Source organism: Musa acuminata, chromosome BXJ3-2 (assembly GCF_036884655.1).
Source record: "Musa acuminata AAA Group cultivar baxijiao chromosome BXJ3-2, Cavendish_Baxijiao_AAA, whole genome shotgun sequence".
Classification (NCBI taxonomy): domain Eukaryota; kingdom Viridiplantae; phylum Streptophyta; class Magnoliopsida; order Zingiberales; family Musaceae; genus Musa; species Musa acuminata.
This window is the reverse complement of record NC_088350.1, coordinates 35,211,853-35,231,655: the sequence shown is the minus strand read 5'-3', so window position 1 is coordinate 35,231,655 and position 19,803 is coordinate 35,211,853. Positions and strand designations below refer to the sequence as shown.

General features: G+C 39.6%; 3 protein-coding genes across 7 annotated transcripts; all 3 read right to left on the bottom strand.

The window, feature by feature from the left end:
* Nucleotides 1-144: 144 nt before the first annotated feature.
* Nucleotides 145-2,398, bottom strand: LOC135630882 (protein indeterminate-domain 16-like). The gene is made up of 3 exons (XM_065138160.1): nt 1,976-2,398; nt 1,483-1,882; nt 145-1,009 (listed from the first exon to the last, which is right to left on the bottom strand). The coding sequence occupies exons 1-3, from the start codon at nt 2,124-2,126 to the stop codon at nt 313-315; spliced, it is 1,248 nt and encodes a 415-aa protein (XP_064994232.1). The 5' UTR covers nt 2,127-2,398; the 3' UTR covers nt 145-312.
* Nucleotides 2,399-6,887: 4,489 nt separating this feature from the next.
* Nucleotides 6,888-11,512, bottom strand: LOC135631823 (protein Barley B recombinant-like). 5 transcript variants are annotated; one of them, XM_065139792.1, is made up of 3 exons: nt 10,518-10,656; nt 9,199-10,168; nt 6,888-7,342 (listed from the first exon to the last, which is right to left on the bottom strand). In XM_065139792.1, exon 2 carries the CDS (start codon nt 10,041-10,043, stop codon nt 9,201-9,203), a length of 843 nt encoding a protein of 280 aa, XP_064995864.1. In that variant the 5' UTR covers nt 10,044-10,168; nt 10,518-10,656; the 3' UTR covers nt 6,888-7,342; nt 9,199-9,200. The 5 variants fall into 5 exon arrangements, 4 of the variants coding, with proteins under 4 accessions (XP_064995864.1, XP_064995863.1, XP_064995861.1 ...); XR_010494525.1 differs by having other exon boundaries at nt 6,889-7,342; nt 9,042-10,168; XM_065139791.1 differs by lacking the exons at nt 6,888-7,342; nt 10,518-10,656 and adding an exon at nt 11,381-11,512 and having other exon boundaries at nt 9,020-10,168.
* LOC135631822 (65-kDa microtubule-associated protein 6-like) lies at nt 11,072-17,574 on the bottom strand. The gene is made up of 11 exons (XM_065139788.1): nt 16,954-17,574; nt 16,292-16,495; nt 14,493-14,750; nt 13,078-13,293; nt 12,849-13,004; nt 12,613-12,772; nt 12,372-12,523; nt 12,183-12,270; nt 12,041-12,114; nt 11,865-11,939; nt 11,072-11,787 (listed from the first exon to the last, which is right to left on the bottom strand). The coding sequence occupies exons 1-11, from the start codon at nt 17,026-17,028 to the stop codon at nt 11,440-11,442; spliced, it is 1,806 nt and encodes a 601-aa protein (XP_064995860.1). The 5' UTR covers nt 17,029-17,574; the 3' UTR covers nt 11,072-11,439.
* Between the last annotated feature and the right edge of the window lie 2,229 nt (nt 17,575-19,803).

Here is a 19,803-nt window from a genome sequence, read left to right as displayed (position 1 = left end):
TTATTTCCTAAAAGATTGCTTGTTTCCACCAGAAGAAAAAGGTTAATATGGGGTACGATAATTCTTTCAGAATCAATATCACCAAAAACCCAATCAAAAGAATACATAATCCATCATGACCGATACCAACTTTCACAGGAAACATCAAATTCAATCCCACTTTCTTTGTTTTTCTTTTTTTTCTGCAAATAATAATGATCAAAAGCTACTGCAAGCAAAGGAGCCAAAGTTTTCATCATCCCATATGCCATCTTGAACATGGAGGCATCATCACCCAACAAAAATACACCGATATATTAAGAACTAATCTAATTATGGAGAGAGCTGTGTGTTAGGAGATACTCCGAAGTGACTCCCATCATTGATGTCGTCTTCCTTGCTCTCCGCCATGGCCGATGGCGCATAGCTGGCTGCCGCCTTTGGTCCCGCTTCCCATACCGTGCCGGGCTTCGACTGCAACTGCTTCCTGCAGGAGTGACAAGTTATCTGGAGAAGCATCAGGTTGATCTGCTTCGCTGTATGGTCCCTCAGGAGGTAGGCGTTCTCGAGCTCGGCTTGCGCCTGCCGCCGGATCGTCTTGGCGTTGGCCAGTTCCTTCTCTGCCATCTCGACCTGCTTCAAAGCTTGCTGCCTTGCATCACACGCCAAGGCCTTCTCCCTCGCCGCCTGGCGCAGCTGCTCCCGGGGATCACCACCTGCGTTCGACGAGGGGAAGCCACCGACGGGCGGCCCGATAGATAGCTGCAGCACCGTCGCCTGGGCCTCGTCGGAGTCGGGGGAGGAGGTGGATGTTGGGAGTACATGCAGCGCGAGTGGTAGGGATGATGCAACGACAGCGGCAGCGGCGGCGGCGGCGGCGGTTGAGGTTGTTCGGCCGGAAAGTGTTGGCTCAGTCGACGGACTTGTGCTCGACGTCGTCCAGGAAAGGCTGGAGGGCCGTGGGGTCGCAGGCTCGCCGAAGGTCCGAGTGGCGCTGCAAGAATCTTGGTGCTCTATGAAGCTTTCGACTCTGTCGTCGATCAAAAGAAGGATCGATGTTAGATGATGTGATGGATTTCTTGCGCGCACACATGGAAGGAGACATGTAGGTAGGCATTCAATTGGGTCGCAGACACATGAACACAACATGAAACCAACCAATCGAGTGGTAATAGCATTGGGAACCGTGTGCAGTGCAGAGGCCATGAATGTAGTAGACCTACACTCATTCATGCTCTCTCACAGAAGAATCTAAAGAAGCCCCAACAGACTCCCATCTTGAATTCTTGGATCGTTGGATATACTACTCCGGAAAACTAATCAACAACTTGGAAGAATTCTAGCTTGATTGGACCCTTAGTTGATGATCGTTCGAACACCAAAGAAATGATCGGCGCAACAAAGACGAAGGATCATTTCCCAGAAGATTAAAGAAGGAAAAGATCGTGACCTTTGACCGGCGGTTTATGAAAAGAAGTGAGCACTAGCGTTCGATGTACCCACCGAGAGAAGACGCGGCCGCAGTCGCAGGAGTGGCCGCGGGTGCCGCAGGTCTTGAGGTGCGCCTTGTAGTCGGACTGGACGGCGTAGGCCTTGGAGCACCGGGAGCAGGCCCACTGCCGACGGTCGCTGTGCTTCCGGCGGAAGTGCTTCTTGATGCCGACGAGGTCGCCGAGAGCGTGGCGGGGGTCGTGGTGCAGGCAGCTGGGCTCGGGGCACACGAACACCCGCTTCCGTGCCTCCGCCGCATCCCGCCTCAGAAGCTTCCATGGCACCTTGTGCCGCCGCCGGTGCATCTGCAGATTCTGGTCCCTCTGAAACCCCTGGTGGCAGATCTCGCACACGTACCGGTCCGACTCCAGCAGCGTCCTCGGCGACAGCGACACCACCTCCGCATCAGGATCTGCCCACCCACAATTTCCACAAACTCGATCAGCCATGCACAACCCGTCGGACGACAATTCGCCATGGCCTCAAGGACGAACCGGCCACATACCTGGTGTGCCCGCAGGCCTTCTCTTCCTCTTGCCGGCCTTGTCATCATCCGCCGAGGAGATGGGAGTCCGTGGAGGGTTGGAGGCGGTAGAGCAGGAGACGCTGTTGACAGGAAGAGCAGAGACTGCTTGCTGAGGGGAGCTCCTTAACATTTGCTGCCGACGCGTACTGTCTCACCGCGGTTCTTCTACCTAGCTTTGGGATCTTAACGAGGCTTGAAGTGGGAAAGGAATGATAGAAAAAGGCTTTAAGACAGCAGATAAAGATAAGATGCTCGTGTTCTTTAGCTGAAGTGTGCCTGTCTAATCCTTGATGGGAGGCAGCTTCCTTTGGAGCTCTGGAGAAGCTTGAGAGAAATGTAGAATCCAGTAGTACTGGTTGCAACTACAGAGAGAGAGAGAGAGAGAGAGAGAGAGAGAGAGAGAGAGAGAGAGAGAGAGAGGAAAGGAGGAAGGAGAGACACCACTGGAAACCTGAGCCCACCAGGTGAAGGAGTTGGGTGGTGACAGAGAACAACAAACAAACAAACAAAAACACTCATAATTTCATGTCATTACCACTCTCCCCATCAGTCATTTGCATGAATGAATGCAGTTCTGATTCCCAAAACCACGTGAGAGCCCTCCTCTTCTTCCACCCTAAAACCCCCACTCACTGTTCTTTTACTGCAGCACAACACCGCCATCCTCTCATACGTATAGGTGAAGGACCAGCATTCCTTCCATCCTTGGCTCTCTCTCTCTCTCTCTCTCTCTCTCTCACTCTCTCGCTCTCACCAAAGCAGTCGAATCTGTATCACTAGTATGCATTCACAGGGTGCAAACACGGATTGATTCGGCTGTAATTGCGCCACAGAGACAGGATTAAACCTGCTGCGAGTCGAATGAAGGCCAAGGACCCACTAAAGCTCAAAGCTATTATTCCTCCACTGCATTGTCACTGTGGCAGATGTATTAACTTAAACCCAAAAGCCTGGGGTTTTCTGCCACTTTGCTCATGCTTTCTGAGCGATGATGGGCTCACCGATCTTTTTCTCTAGGAGTAGTGCTCATTGCTGGATGAACAACTCGAGTTACCTGAAGTCACGCTGCATGTGAGGCATACAACTATCAGCCATTCACCCGAAAGGGATCGCTCGGAAGTCTGATTCTTACTGCCGTTGCTCATGAAAGGTGAAGCTTTGTTGACCTCGGTGAACTCCTACGATGTCGTATGATCAGAGAGAGACCCCCCCCCACACCCCCTTCCCACCCCTTGGAATCCAGTACAATATAAAGAAAAGAAAATATCTCCTCGTTCAAGTTGTAGAATTGAGGCTTGTGTTTGTCATTTTGTTACTTCGGCATCTGTTTTGGTCTGTCTTAATCCGTTAAAGCTTTGTTGAACGAGTGCCATCTTGGAGCCCCCCATGCTTTCTTTCAAGACGAGAAAGCTTCCTTTGGCTTAGACATGCACTTCATCAGTAATCAAGCTTTGTGTTCCCTTAAAATTCTACAGCATCAGTGATTCCAGCGAGGGCAAAACCAAAGCTACTACCTAACTGGCTTGGTTTGGCTTTTGGGGAAGAGAAGGGATGGTGCGATGATGCGAGGAAGGTTCTTCACGCATGCAAAGAGACTGTTGCTGGCAATCATCCATCAGAAGGTTCCTCAGTTCTCCATCTAATCCTCATCATCATCATCGTCGCCAAACTAAGTTTCTTTGATGATCCCATTTGCTGTATTCCACATTATAATATGCAATGTTCATTCCTCTTTTTTGTTTGCTTTCCTCACTCTCTTTGAACTTTGTATTATTAAGATGAGCACATGTGTGTCCAATCACCAGCGCTAGGATCTTTATGTAGTTAATTAACCTCAATAAGACCACATGCCTTTGATACAGTGATGAGATTGTTTCCTTGGTATGTATGAAAGATGAGTTCATGGGAACAACAATAAGATCCTCATATTTAACCAAATATTCATGATCAAACTCATCCCTTTTGCATGGACACACACATATATGGATCTCCACTGACTGGAACATCGAACTATTTGCCTGGTCATCGAGGATCATCACACACACCAAAGATGTTCCTGGTCTAAGCTTCAAGAGTACGGTGAAGAGAAGCGAAAGGAAGAAGGGAGGAGGGTTAGGGAAAAGTGATTTGATGCGAGCTTTGGGCACTATTGGACATGGACAACCATCATCATTTCCACTTTCTCATGAGATGAGTCAAGAAACACCTCCTCAATCCTGCCAAAAGACAAACAAATGATGTGTTCTCGTTTCGCTTCGCTTTTCATCTTTGTCTCCATCCATCCATCCCCACCACCTTCATCCTTCACTGACTGCCTGCCTGCATCGAGAGTCCATAGCACAAACCCAAAGATCTTCTCGATAATTCCACACTTGTATTTTCATTTCTTATATATAGAATTAAGGATTAGATGCCATCTAGAAATCTTTTTTTTTTTGTTTTCAAAATATATAAAATATACAACTATTTTTTATAGAAAAATAGATGCTGTTAATATTAGGGTCACCAATTGCTATCAGTTCTCATGATCTGTATGATCTGTATTTCATTTATTATACTACCAAAAGGATTTGAGAAGATTTAGAAATTCAAGAAATGTCATAAACACTCAGAATCCCTACAATTTTTTACATAATTATGTTTGATTTAAAATCAATTGCTTAATCTTTTTGATTGTATATATACATACATATATATTAGTATTAAGATTACCAACTGCTTATCTGAATCAATAGGACTTTAACAGTGCATCTCAATAGCTAAAGCAATTTCTAAATCACTAGGCAGAAGCTTGGCATCAGCTCTTCAACTTAGGGTTCCAATCCCAATTCCATCTGCCATGATGTGATGAGGGAATGTCGAGCATTATCCTGATAAAAATATCCTGCCTCTGTGGCTTTGAAACTGTGAAATGCCTTCTTTCCACAATGATATGTTAAGCTACATTCATCTTATCAAAAACATACATACCCTTGATGGTACGTGTGATGGGAAGAGAACAATAAAACATAGAATACTATTTAGGCACCAGTCGATGAGGCAAGTTATAAAGACTCATCCACAAGAATTGTGGCATATGGTAAGCTTTTCATGAGGAACTAATTGGTCATAGGAGGTACCATAATATGCATATGGTAAGCTTGTCATATATCACTTTCAAAGATCCCAATAATATGCATATACTTGGAAGGTAACTTACCTCTTCTGAGTGATTATTTCTGAGTCATCATACAAATGAGATGTTCATGTGTTTATTCATTTTAGTTGATGAGTTCATAATGGATATTGAATTGTAAGATTAGGACACCCTCTCATGTGTTATGGATTAGCTTGTGCATAATCGCAGAGAGAGAGAGAGAGAGAGAGAGAGAGAGAGAGAAGGCATGTCATTTGCCTTAACCTTGACAGTGTTTTTACCGAGTACCATTCACGGCCTAGAATGATTTGTTGGGAAAGCTCAATCAACATTGGTCAAAAGTCATGCAAGACTAGTAGCATAGGGAGAGGGTTCCTCTTCCTTTCTACCTTTGCCATGGCTTCAGTACCCCTTCCCTCAACTTTTGGCTGACAAGTCCCTTTTGGGATGAGCCCCCATTCCATGTGCTCCCATCCCTCCCTCCCTCTCTTCTTGGTGGTGGATCAACATCACATGAAAGACAAAAAAAAATGAAACGAAAAGTGATGTGAGTAGTGTCTTACAGATAGAGAGAGAGAGCGAGAGAGAGAGAGAGAGAGAGAGAGAGAGTTGGATAAGAAAGGATCCACAACACCGCAAAAGCATGTCCATGTTCAACAATGACAGACCAAGGTGCTCTGAGAAGAAAGAAAGAGAGAGAGAGAGGAGAAAAAGAAGGATCCAATCTAAAAAGGATGTCTTTTTGTGTAGTGAGTGCATTGCTTCACACAATGGTGTGTTACTCTCTCTCTCTCTCTCTCTCCTTCAACCTCTAAGCCTCATGAAAAAAGCTCATGGCTTGTGTGGTTGCTTTATGGCAAAGGGAGATGGAAAAGCAGAAAAGGAACCCAATAACAGGCCATGTGACTCCTGCATGTTGCTAAATGCAAAAGTCAAAACCATGGAATCTTTGGCCAAGTCAGTCACTCAGCTCTTCTGTAGCTTCCAACCTACTTCAACACTTGCAGCAGATGTGATGCCCCCTCTGGGCTTCTCTGACAATGTGGCCTGCCCTCTTTTTGGTTTCTTTTTGTGCATGTTTAGTATGCCTCACAACATTCATGGATTGCATCCTTACATACAGTAAGTTCTTTGTTGGCTTCACATCTTTACTTACACACAAAAACACTATATATATATATATATATATACATCATGAATGATACCACCTTTGAGGAAAATATCACAATAGTACCACCTTTGGTAGAAGATCACAAGTCTGAATCCTGCTGCTAGTGTCTGATATGTATTTGACCACAGGAATCATACATGAAAATGGAAGGGAAAAATATGAGCCATCATCATTTCTTGTAAGCAATTCAAGGTTTCTACATCAGCAGCTGATATTTGTCACATATAATTATCATATGAGAAACCAAAATTCTCATCAAATTGGTTTTCACATGTTCCATGTTAATTCCATCCGATTTCACCTCAGATTTATTTGCAAGACATGACTTCCTGTAGTAAAACAATAATGACTTTGAAAATTGAAAGAAAACTGTGACCAGATTAATCTCTATACTCTGAATGAATGGCAGTGAGTTCAACTCTTCTAACATTTATAGGTCTTGTTTATATATATATATATATATATATATATATATATATATATATATACACCCATCAAGTCATAATAAATTAGTTCAAGTCTTTTCCCATTTTCTACATGAGATTTGAAGTTATAACTTGATCATCCCACAAAGAACATTTAGTTATCTTATGTGGGTCATTGCCAGTAAATAATAATTGAAATGAAGAAAAAATAGGTGGATATGTCATCAAGCTCAGTTTTTTACCTCTCCTTGGAATTTGGAATTTGGAGACTCCTGAAACAATAACACCAGTTATCATCAATGCAACATATGCACTTAAAACCCATCTTTGAAGAAACTTGAATTACTTGTTAAACTCTACCATTCCTATCATTGTGCACATCCCAAGAACAAATCCATATGATCAACCTTCATGTCCCATCCAATTTTGTTCCATGAATTTGACTGTTCTTTAATGAACTCTCTGATCCCACTGCATAGCTCCATCAGAGTATAACTCATAATCAGCCATCATTAAGTCCAATGTTTTGCAGCATCACAAATACTGAGCCCCTTTTGGTCATAACAGAAAACATAGAGAGCAACACTGCACATCCACAGAGAGCCAAGTCTTCACTGCCATAGAAAACACAACAGGGCAATAAGGGAAAACCTCTGAATGATGCAGTCTTCATAGAACTATGGAAGCGGCACAACCATGTAGAAAATGTCTCAAATCTTCTAGCAAATGTATAATAATCTACTAATCTTTTGATCTTCTTTAGAAGAGGACAGAAATTGTGTAAACACCCTAAAATTATTCATAATTCAACTGAATAGCAAAAGAAAGTAGGTCTTAGATTTTGACATCCAATTGGTGGACACCATATATCCTAGGGCAAATCAATCAAAATCTGTTAGGTCAATACACTACTTCAATGACAATGAGCAGCAGTCACTACATTCTCGCAAATCATTTAGCGTCAAGTTGGAATAACATCAGCTTACCATCTTTGGAAATGCTTACACCTAATGACTCATGCTGCTATTACCATTCCTCATTGACCCATCATTTGAGATACAGCACTATTAGATTGAATTAGCTTGCATTCCATTTCATCGTTCGAATCGGTTCTCAAGTTCTCAATTCCACTCCCCAACAAGGGTTTCCCACTTTCCCTTCCAATTATAAGACTACTCCACTTAATTTTCCGAAAAAGAGCATTATAAAGATATGACTAATGGTTGACTAAACAAGATCAATAGGCACATAGACATGTGCAAAATAAAACTACTTTACCTTAGTACACAAGCATTACAGAGTCCATACCATCATTAAGATTAGCAAGACACCCAACATTCGGTATAATACTGGTTATTCCAAGCACAACATTCACTGCTTTCAAGTTCATCAACTCATCAAAAGCACCTTCCACATATCCATCATACTCTTCATAAGATAAATGAACTATATCTGGGTTTTCATGTTCATGCCATTTTTCCAATACTGTATTCATGACATAAAGCAAGGGATCTATTGGCGCTTCACTTGCTGTATGTTATTCTAGATAGCCTAAGCTTCTAAAGAAACTGATTATGTTCTAAGTAATGTCACACATGAAATTAAATTAAGTTCAAAAATTACACTAAACAAGGTACTTGACATTAGAGCAAGTCAAACTAAGCATCATCTCATTGGTTTCAATGGTTAATAGAAAAGAAAAGGGACCCTATCTAGGCCATAGTTTATCTCTCTGTCAATCTCATTCTGTCTCAAAAATTACAAAGAGGATTACAAGCACTACATGACTCAACAATCTAAAAGGATACTGTTGATAATGATCTAATTCACAATATTATGTCACTCGAAGGCACTTTCATTTGGCACAAAACAAGACGAAGATTAGTATGAATTAATGGCATCTTAACAGTAAACAAATGAGAAAAGTGAAGGGATCATGAACAGAAGAAAGAAAAGGACAACAGAAAAGAATCATCACTGGACCAGTGCTATTAAATCTATGTTAAGAAGCCCAAGCTAATAACTTCCAGCATGGCATGACACCTTGAAACTACATTCTGCTAGTGTGGAGTGCAAATACAGAATCTCTAAACTTTGTGACAAAAGGAAAAAACCATAAACATAAAACTTTGTGGGTACAAGACAACCGTTAATGATGACTTGCAAAAACATTCATCTAAGGATATAGATTCTGATGAGTAAGAACAAAGTGAACAGATTTTTCTAATGCATTAGGCAAGAAGACCATCTGTCCTAAGCAGCACAGTTTCCCTTAAAACAAAAAAATTCAGTGAAGGGAAAAAGACAAAATACCCATATAAGCTGAGTGTCTGAGCCTCGAAACCTTGTTAAAGTTCATGATACAAAAATTGCACTCAGACTATTTCAAAATGATCTCTTCAGGACACAGATTAATATAATACCAGGGAAGCAAAGATGAAGACTGCCAAAATCATCCAACACTTTATACCTTTATCTGATTGTCACAAACTTGTTGGTACCGTGCTTGGCCCAGAATGTCCTCAAGTCAATTGGATTTGAAAGGTTATATCCTTCTCCAGCAAGCTTCTCCAGCACCTTCTTAAAGGCACCCTGGCTCATTTTTCGACCAGCAATGCGTGCACCCCGCCTCTTGGTGCTCATTGGTAGAGGGTACATTGACATGTTGGTGGTGCAGCATGCCGACTGCCACCCTCCAACGCCCCACCGGTAGCACGGCTGGGGCTTTCCTGTACAAGAGCACACCGGAGTTGGAATCCTTGAGATATCAAAATCGATCCCGTTGATGATCATGCCTGTGCTCTTCCTTGCAGCCTTCCCTCGTGAAACTGAACCATTGGGAACCTCATCACTTGGCGCTGTGACTTTCTTAGGACTCTTGGGCTTCGAGGATTTCTGCAGACAACCCCTGGGCCTCTTCTTCAAAGGTGGCTCATTTTTACCAGTGGTGTCCTCCGCCATCAAAACCTTGTCGTCCTTGGGTTGTGGCTCCGGATGCTGCAGCATCTGGATGTTGTGGACGGTAGGGGGATCAGGGAGGACGCCGTAACTGGGATGATGCTGATGGCGCACCGGAAAAGTGTGGAAGCTCTTGCTGCTGTCGTTGCCCTGGTGAGTCCAACCGTCTCTCATGAAGTCCATTGAAACCGATGGCTCCGGGAAGCTGCAGTGCCGATGAATGAACCCCCCATTTGATAGAAGGGGCTTTGCATTGCGCTCCACCACAGAGGACATAAGCCGCAGCCCAAGGTTTCCCTTCGATGGTGGCTCATAGTAGCCCCAATTCCGGATTCCTAATCCGCCATCATCATCCATGTAAGCCGGTGATAGAAAAACCAAAGGGGATGTTCGACGAAATTGTCAAATGGGCGAAACAAAGATCAGATTTTTAACCAACTTCCATAAACACAATGCCTTCATCTCACCATCGCCACCGTCCACTGTCATGGAAAGATCAAATGCATGAGAAATGCCAACACTGCTGCGAAAAACAAGCAAAAAGCGACACATTTCAAGAAACCCCAACTTCCAAAGCCGGTCGCAAAACCACGAAATGATGAAAAGCAGGGTTAAGGTCACAACAAAGACGAATCCCCACAACCTTGGTAGCAGGATTGAACTCCTAGGGTTTCAATTTCAGATCTTTGCAACGGAAACTGCTAGGAACCGGCAAGACCTAGTGGAATATCGGATGAAAATGTAGAAATTTTGAAGTCGAGCGTCTACAGAAAAAACGTTCCTTCCACTCGGAAAAGCAAAGAGAAGGGCGAAGGAGACAGAGAGACGTACCTCGGATAGCGAGAGGGGGACCGGGCTCTCGGGTCTAGGGTTCTTTTGCTTGTGAGAGATGTGGGGGTGGGGGGGGTCCGGAATACGAAAGGGAAAAGAGATCAGACTTCCAATAAATGAAGAAGGTCAGCCATGAATGAATGAGTTCAAGATGCATTAATATGCTTCCCTTGCACAGTATATAAATATATATATATATATATATATATATATATATATATATATATCTTCTTTATTCTTTTAATTTTCCTTCAGATATAAAGACCAATATAGGTTATGTTATTCTAGAAAAAAACCCAAAATTAAATTTAAAATAAGCTAAAATTATCTAAAAAACTCTTCATACTTAATACTATTATCATAGTTTATAATCCTATAAATATAATAAATTAATTTTTGATTGTATAGATATAAATTTCTATCTGCAAATCAAGATTTATAATTTCGGTTACAAGTCGCGTATCAGTTCGGTTGCGGATCAGTATGTGTCATGTTCTTTCTTTCTAGGAAGAGGAAACAAAGAAATAATAGGAAGAAGAAACAGTTCTTGAAACACCCAAAAGACAACACCAAACACACTACCATTCAACACAACACAGATTACAAAGAGATTACATGAAACATACACCGTCATGCTTCTCAAGAGGCACGAAGCAAGTGCAGCTCAAAGGAAACCTACCAGGCCCTGCAGGTTATTTCATGTATCCACATTCTCATTGTTTCTGTACTTTCATTGGTGAAGTCTATTGTTCATGGTACCTACCAAATCTTCTAAGGAATACAAATCAGAACAAAAAGTGTACATTCATTGATTGTTACAAGTATTATCCTAGATTCTGAATGCGAAATTCGAAGCTAATTACCAGCATAAACTTGCAGACCGTCGCACGCGAAATGTGATAACAATATACTCCGGCATCTCTTATCGATTAAGACCTGAGAGTTGACTCAGAGGTGGAGACCCAGGTTCTGAACTGGTAACAGATGCCAAAGAAGACACTCTATCGTCTTTAGAGATTGAAATGAGGTTCAATGATGTGGTGGACAACCGTCTTATCTCCTTGAAGCATCCGTTAGAATGGCCAGAGTATGAACACTGCATGAGCAAATCAGGTGTTGCACCACCAGCCGAAAGCCTCCAAGGAGTGGGGGTCATGAAGCCATTTTCATTTGTTTTTCGGTTAAAATTGTTGCTCCTTTTTGGACTAGGTTTTGATCCATAAACTGTTTCCTTCCCTGTGAGCAACAGATTCTGTAATTTTTTCTGGTCCTGTAAAGAGTAGAGCAAGTTAATAGCTTAGGATAATTAACTGAAAATGAGGCACTTAAAACAAAATCGATATCTACTCGATATCGTCTTTTTAACTCTTCCTTCTTTAGCCTTATAACTTTGTATTCCTCCAATAGAGACACCAATGGCACCTATAACAACAGCAGAACAATGCATCAGAGCTCAAACGAAAGTGATCGGTCACTATATATTCCAAGAATCCACCAGACAAAGAAATAAAATATTCTCTCACCCCATCATACAAGAAAGGCATATTTCTTTCTTTCTCCCACACAGATATTTTGTTCATCAATTTGTCAACAGTATCTGCGATAAATATTACAGAGTTCAAAAAATTATAGAAGAGAGTGACATTGGAGTTAATCAAGATATACCTGGAATTTTGGTGACAATTGCCCGTGCTTTCTCGGCACGCTTTAGATTCAAGTGGGCACCTCTTCCAGCACTGTACTTGTTCTCATCCTGCACCGGGCAAAAGCCATTTCCAGTTATTAGGTAAAAGTTGAAATCACATGTCCTGTGTCATCTCATGATAGCAGATATCAATGACAAAAACAGTCTACCTGGTCATAATCTTCAAGCCAATTCTCTTCTTCACATGCTGCGAGCCATTTGTCTACTCTCTCCATGATTTCTTTCCTGATCATGGATTCTTCTCTGGCTTTCACAATTTGCATCTCAATTTTAGTCAGAAGCTCAGAAGGATCTACAATACCTGGACATAGAAAAGGATCCAAAGGACAGGTGACAAAATCCCAAATGTTCTCCGGTACTCTCCATTTGCCTTGAATTATGTAGACTTACCGGAGTCTATAAGTGCGCCAATTTTCTCCGATGCTGTGCTCATATCGGGTTCAATGTGTGCAGTTCTGCATATCTCTTCTAGTTCCATCCTTTTTCTTAAAACAAGTTCTTTCATTCTCCTAGCTTTAAGGTTTGTGAGTCTCTCAACCTCGGCTTCCATCTGATAAAAAAACATTAATCCAATTAACTGCTTTTAAGTTGGTATTAAACTGATAATGAAGCTCTGGCAATCCAACCTGTTTAATCGTATCAAGTGAGAGTAGACCAAAGCATCCAATATCATGTTCAGGTAATCCAAGAATGCACGTTACTCTTCCAAAGTATTTCCTCTCCTCAACAGGTGTATCCATTAGATTCCACAGTTCCAAAAGTGACTCCACTGCTTCTAGCAACTACAAAGTGAAAATGGATTTTTAGGCATTTGACAAGGATTATTCAAAAGTGTGCTTGCAGGACAATATTAACCTTTTGAGTTCGTATCTTCTTTTCAGTTTTTAGCTTTAGGATTGCTTGAGATAGGCCCTCAAGTGCTGTCTCACTTATGTTTGGAGAATGTCCTCCACCAGTGTCATGCAGACTGGGGTGCACAGTTTCCACGGTCTTCCTAAAGTCCACTTCAAGATGTTCACATAAAGAATGCATCTCATTTACAGACTCCAGTACTTTCTGAAGGCGATCAGACTGGAAGCAGCAGAATTTATAGTCAGATCATGTATGCAATATGCATTATGTAATAATGTATGTAACAAACATGTATGTAATAATGCATCTGCGATCATCCTTTGCTCAAAATATCTAGTAGGGAATTTCTAAAACTACCAGTGAATACATGAACAAGGTCCACTTACAGATTATCCATGATTCCATTAGTTTCACGTGCTCTCACGATGCGGGTGGCTATCTCATGCAAGTTTAACTTCAAAAAGTTATATACCGAATACCAATACAACTCATAATTCTAAAGAACATGAATTATAAAGTGTACAGCAAACAAATGAAAATTATGCCACAATAACATATCAGACTTCGAACAAAATTGAGGCACAATAACAGACTTTTAAAGAAATAATCTTCGGAGCAGCTTAAAGAAATAAGTTCAGCGGTCGTGCCCAAGTTACCTTGTTGGTTGATGGACTTGAACATTTCTTGTAACATCAGTTCCGATACAACCAGAGGTAACAGCATTTAGATACTTCTTGACGAGTATCAGTTTGCACATGATAGACAGATGAAAATATAACCTTCGTAGGTTTCTTTTTCAGGAGATTGTGGCTTATTTTGGACCATCAAGCATATGCCTCCTATGTTCTCTACGCTTAGAGACACATGCAATCACATGACAATTACCTCATTTGTAAGGAGGAAAAGAAATAAATATATCACCATTAATATGTACATTGTATCTCAAACTCATCATCTCTCTGTAAATTGAACAGATATATCTTGTAGGCTAATATGTTGAACTTACAAGCAGGGCTGGGAAGAATTAGATAGGTTCTAAAATGCCACGTCTCGTTATTCTAACGATTCACAAAATAAAATTTTTAGCTGTGCTTCATTTGGTTCTTTTGAAACTTTTTTTGGTGTTTCTATTCTCTGTCATTTAGATCAGTGATCTACTTTCTTTATTCATATATACAGGCTTGTAAGTAATTTGTATGCGGAATATCTACCACGGTATCGACTATCACAGTTTCAATCTTCTATGTTCAAATGAAGTACCAGAGATCATCATGTTTCACCAAGTGGATGAAAGTTAAGGGAAATTTGAAGATGTCAGAAATGCAGGGGGACTCATGGTAGACTAGCCATCTACTCCAGGACACAAGTTAGCAGCTCAAATAGTAACATAAAGGAACTTGTTGCATAACCAAACAAACCTTTTCCTTCTGGAGAATGCGTAGCTGTGATTGATACTCAGTGAGTTTTCTTATTGACAAATCATCTTCTTCAATCTTAACAGGATTAGCTGTAGAATGATCATGGTGACTGGATCCCAAAATCTCTACATTGATCTTCTCAATCTGTGACTTTATATCAGCAAACTGTTTCAGCCGTTCCTCTTTCTTTTTTCGTAAATCTTCCAAAAGAGGGTTAACCGATGCAAGTTGCTCCTTCAATGGTAACCTCTTCTCCATCTACATAATGATGGCAGAAATAATCACCAAACACAGAAGGAATTGGCAGAAATAATGCAAGTTTCAACATAATGGCAGGAAAAAGCATTTTTTGGTGCAAGGAACCAATAAATCCATATAGACTTGCCTGGAACTAACTGCTGACGTTTAGGTAGAAAATAGATAAAAGTCTAATTAACTTTGACAACCTATCAATAGCCTGGTGGTAAGGTTTTCAATTAAAATTTGTAAAGCAGATCGACCATAGGTTCTATAGACCCAAGAATACCTTGTTGATTTTATATTCATTACATGTTTTTATCCACTAACATTTTGGTTTGGAAGTGCATGCCACCAACTTGTGTTTGTGAAGCAAAATAAGAATCCAAGTCTTATTACATTGACTCGAGAATTGCTCATTACAGTCAGATCTATAAAGTATAAAAAAGAACACAATTAGCTGAAAAACCAAACAGTAAATGGTACTTGGAAGTTGGAAAGCTACGAGGACTACAATTCTGAGAATAGGAGCATTCTGCAAAGCAGCATTAGTAACTTAAGATATTTTAATTGATAGCTAAAACAAAAATTTTAATTGCTATCCAACAAATTGGCTTTACTAGAAACAAAACCGGTACTGCTTTAGTATTTGTCATTTCAAAATTTCAATTTAGGTTTTTCTGAAACCAGTAATTTCTTCCAAGTTTGAGCAGTCCATGCAACTTCTGCCAAAACTGAGACATCAACCGGCTGGTTGATTCTGTGCAAATTAAAGAAGATTTAAGATTTGATATGTCCACAACATTACATGAAAAAACGAGTATAACTGAACTTGGATATGGTTTAGCAGTTTTTTGACCAATTCAAAAACATATTCAAGAAATCATAATGCATGTGATATAATGTTAGCAAAATTATCAATCGATCAAAGAAGCAAAAAAGAGTAAATCTTGAATACCAGTAATATCTATGAAAGTTCAACATGGTATTCATTAAAAACATCTTCCGTAATGTTCAATCAATGAATTCAAACTATTTAAGCTATTCACATAGTCTTTTATATTTTAGGTTTCAGCCAAAGCCAGTGAAACCATAACAAATATCCTACAGAATATACACATGTCGTCCGGAACACGGGAAGCTAGACTTTTGTAATGCCTTGCCTTGTTGAGAACTAAAACTTTATTTTCTGAAATTCTAAAACTGATCTGAAACTTACGAAGCAAAACTCCAGGACTAGCTGAAACAAAAGCAACACTTGTAGACCTTAGCTACAAAGAGTCAAACTTGTGGATGAAGAAGACTCCGGGAGATTTATATCCAATATGAATATACGATTACAAATATTTCAGAATAATTAAAGTCATTTAAAGAAAGTCAAAGAATAATTGAACTCCTTCATAACAAATGTACAACAAGTGAATATATCAGCACTATTGATGGATATGCCGGCTTTGCAGCCACATGGATCAAGAACAATACTGTATCCAGAATGTGTTGTGAAGGCATAGGGATATCACAAGTCATGGAGAAGAAAGGGCACAGAGAGTGGGGGAGGTCACCTTTAGCTGGAGACTCTGCTCACCGAGGGCAGACATAAGAGCAGTAACCTCTGCTTCTTTTTCTGCTAGCGATCGGTGGAGATGAGCCCTGTTGCTGCCGGCTTCTTCGACCTTCCTTCGGTACACTCGAATGCACTCTCTCTCTAATTCCACCAACATGAGATCCTTGTCCTCTTTGCTCTCCCCAACCTCTGTCCATATTTGCTGCTCCCACAAACACAACACAATTTCAAATCCACCAGAGAATTGAATCAAACCCAGAAGGAAATATAACCAAGCAAATGAACCAAGAACAATCAAAAGGAAAAGATTTTTCCGAAATGGAAGCATCGGAAAGAAGAGATCTTTTAGGACAGTTCAACCTTAACAGAGTCTAACAAAACCAAATTTAGAAACTCCAAGATTGCAAATTTATCCACCAGATATAACCATTCTAACTTCGTAGTCGTTCATGCCAAGAAGAAGACTTAAAATTCAAGAAATGATGCGCCGCATCAATGAAACACAAATCCACAAAGGAAAGGATACTAAGAAACGAAGAGATCCGAGTATCACCTCGGCAAACAGAGATCTTTTTACAATGAATTAAACCGAGGAAACAAAGACCATCGAATAGAAGGCGAAAAAGAGAAAAAACACGAAAGAGAGAGAATGATTTGAACCTCCAGCTCTCGAAGCAAAGCACCGCATTTGGAGCCCATACAGACACCGGTCCGAATTCCCGTTTCCACCGCCATCTCTCCCTTTGTCCTCTGAGGAGGAGGAGGAGGGAGGGGCAAAGATCCCAACTTTCCTCCTCTTTTCTCCTCCCTTCCTTACGTCCCAAGAAGAGAAGCGTGTACAGTTGCCTCTTCCATAGAGAAGAACACCATGCTCAACTTTCCTATGGCTACGAGTTGGATTTTCCTCTCTCCTTCCTTTGGCTGCTCCAGAAGATCATCACAAATGGAAGAAGAGAAAGGGAGCGGTTGATTTGGATAGGAACGAAGAGATTTTTGGAGAGGAAAGGCAGCAAAAACTCCTCAAGGGATGGGGAAGTAAACAGAGGCAATGGGAGCTACTTGTACAAAGGCACCCCACTGCCATTAGGAAAGCAAGCAAGCAAGGAACAACATTTAAATAAACATGAAGAATAATCTTGGAAAAGCAAAGGCCATGGCCATGCTCTACCAACAACAACAGGGAAAAGACATGTAGAGGAATGCTTGGTGGGGAAAATGGTAATCAGAGGTTATTGCATTCTATTATGGTGATGTTCCAAGGGGAACAGAGTGTGTACCCTTCCAAATTGAAGTACACAGCATATGTATGAGATCCTCCAAATATATCTATTTTTAATAACATATGAGTATAAATTTTATGTTAACCACTATCCACTATGGTTACTGATTAAAAGTTTTAGACCATAAAATACTAAAAAAAAAGACTTTGGTAGTTTGTCAATGAAAAAGTACATATGGATTTTGAAGGTTTATTAATGTCTCTCTGTCTTTAACATTAACAACAAGGACATAGACATGTGTAATTTTTAAGGTAGAAATGGTACCACAATAACTTCAAATTTGAAATGTAGATATATAATTTGGTACAATAGTATAGAGATTTTTTTATAATCTCATCGTCTCCTTCATCTAGTTGTCAATTATTTAAAAAATATCTATTATATTATGTTAGGGTTAAAATTGATCCTACATTTATACGATGGAGTCAAGTCGATATAGTTATTTCTTGAACATAATCATAATTATAAAATTAGATCTTCAATGATATAGATAATCTATCAATTTGACTCTCTAGCGTATTATTCGTAAAAAAAATCACTTTCACTCGGTTTGAGATTTTATATGAATATCATAAATAAAATTTTAATTCGTGAAGTGGTGAGAATAGTACTCCAAAATATTCGTTTCCTCTGACTCATATTCATGTGATATGTTTAATTGAATAAATTTTAGATTAACCTAAAATGTTGATCATATCATATTAAATGATAATTAAAAAATTATTAGAGAATATCTCGTTGCCCGGCCAAAGGAAACCCATACCTCTCATATTTTAGTGGACTTTGTTTGTAGGTTGGCATGCCGTGATCTTGATGTCAACCATAGAAAAAAAGAGACAAAGAAAGAAAGAAAGAAAGAAAAGAAATCGATTGTGATGCCAATTTGGTGAGCCGTATCAAACCTCCAAATGATGTGGTTGTTCATTTGAGTTAGGAAGTCACCATCATTGAAGTCGTCCTCTTCCCTATCTGCCAAGGAATTGATTTGGCTTCCATTGAATGCATGTTTTCTCTTCGGGTGCAACATCTTTTAAGCTTCTTAGCATGCGTAAATGAAGGTTTCTCCTATTCCAGCAAACCCATATCCCTGCGCCGGCACCTCTTTTAATCTTCTTAGCATGCACAAATGAAGGTTTCTCCTTCTCCAGCAAACCATATCCTGCACAAGCAAAGTCATGTGGGAGATGGAGAGGAGCAAGAACAAGGTGGGGACTGTCTACGCTTGGCTTAGAAGTCGAGATTGCAGTGGCAAGAAGATGAGGAGAAAGAGGACGTGACTTGCCATCAGTTTCGGATACACTGTCTACCCAATCCTCCACCTTATTTTCTTAAGATTTATGTTATTTATATATAAATAAGATAAAATCATAAAATCATAATTATTTTACTGATTAAAAGTCATATTCTTAGTTAATTTAAATCTTCTTTTATTTATAATATGTCTCTTTTTATTATTTATTTATTTATTAAGAGAATCATGAGATTAATAATGATTGATAGATATGAATGTTAGAGAATCAAGAAGCAATGTATATAAAAATTTTGATGTTAATGTGATTAATGTTTGGAATTACTAGAAATGATAGAAAAAATATTTTTATTCATGAATAACTAAGTATGATTTCGATGGAAGATTATTTAAGATAGTATAAATATATGCTTTACTATATAGTAATTAAAAGAGATAAGATAATTAATATTAGTAATACAAGAAAATATATAAGAAGATATAGAAAGATTTAAAAAAAATTATAAATAAAGATTTAAGTACTCTAGACTTAATTAAATATATGTTTCTTTATAGATTTCAATGATAACAAAAGATTTATGTAGCTGTCCCTCATATTGTTGAGACTCACAATTTTATTATTATTATTGTCATCATCTTAATCTCCCATTTATCGTACCATTAGTATTAAAATTTTTACATCTCCTAACTATATTATCTATGGGTCTCCTTAGCATAATATATTTATATCATCTAAAATAGATTTATCTTAGCTACAATTATTTGATTCTAAGTAATTTTTTTTTTTTTGATAAATTCACATATTGAGCTCAAAATTTATATCTCAAATGATTGTATATGAGGTTTTTTAATCATATAATACTAAATTAATTTCTTAGATATATATAATAATAAGATGGCATTTTGACTGAGAAGATGTGGGAATTGAATGAAAAGAAATATTCACGTGTCTTTCACGTGTCAATGATTCCTTAAGAGATC

Bases quoted from the DNA above. Each gene is read 5' to 3' on its own strand.
- LOC135631822 (XM_065139788.1), bottom strand. From the start codon at position 17,028: ATGGCGGTGGAAACGGGAATTCGGACCGGTGTCTGTATGGGCTCCAAA. The intron at 12,524-12,612 runs GTAAGTCTACAT...TTCTATGTCCAG, and splicing joins TGGCGCACTTATAGACTCCG to GTATTGTAGATCCTTCTGAG. The intron at 11,940-12,040 runs GTGAGAGAATAT...CTGTTGTTATAG, and splicing joins TGCCTTTCTTGTATGATGGG to GTGCCATTGGTGTCTCTATT.
- LOC135631823 (XM_065139791.1), bottom strand. From the start codon at position 10,043: ATGGATGATGATGGCGGATTAGGAATCCGGAATTGGGGCTACTATGAG.
- LOC135630882 (XM_065138160.1), bottom strand. From the start codon at position 2,126: ATGTTAAGGAGCTCCCCTCAGCAAGCAGTCTCTGCTCTTCCTGTCAAC. The intron at 1,883-1,975 runs GTATGTGGCCGG...GTGGGTGGGCAG, and splicing joins AAGGCCTGCGGGCACACCAG to ATCCTGATGCGGAGGTGGTG. The intron at 1,010-1,482 runs GTGGGTACATCG...GATCGACGACAG, and splicing joins TGCGGCCGCGTCTTCTCTCG to AGTCGAAAGCTTCATAGAGC.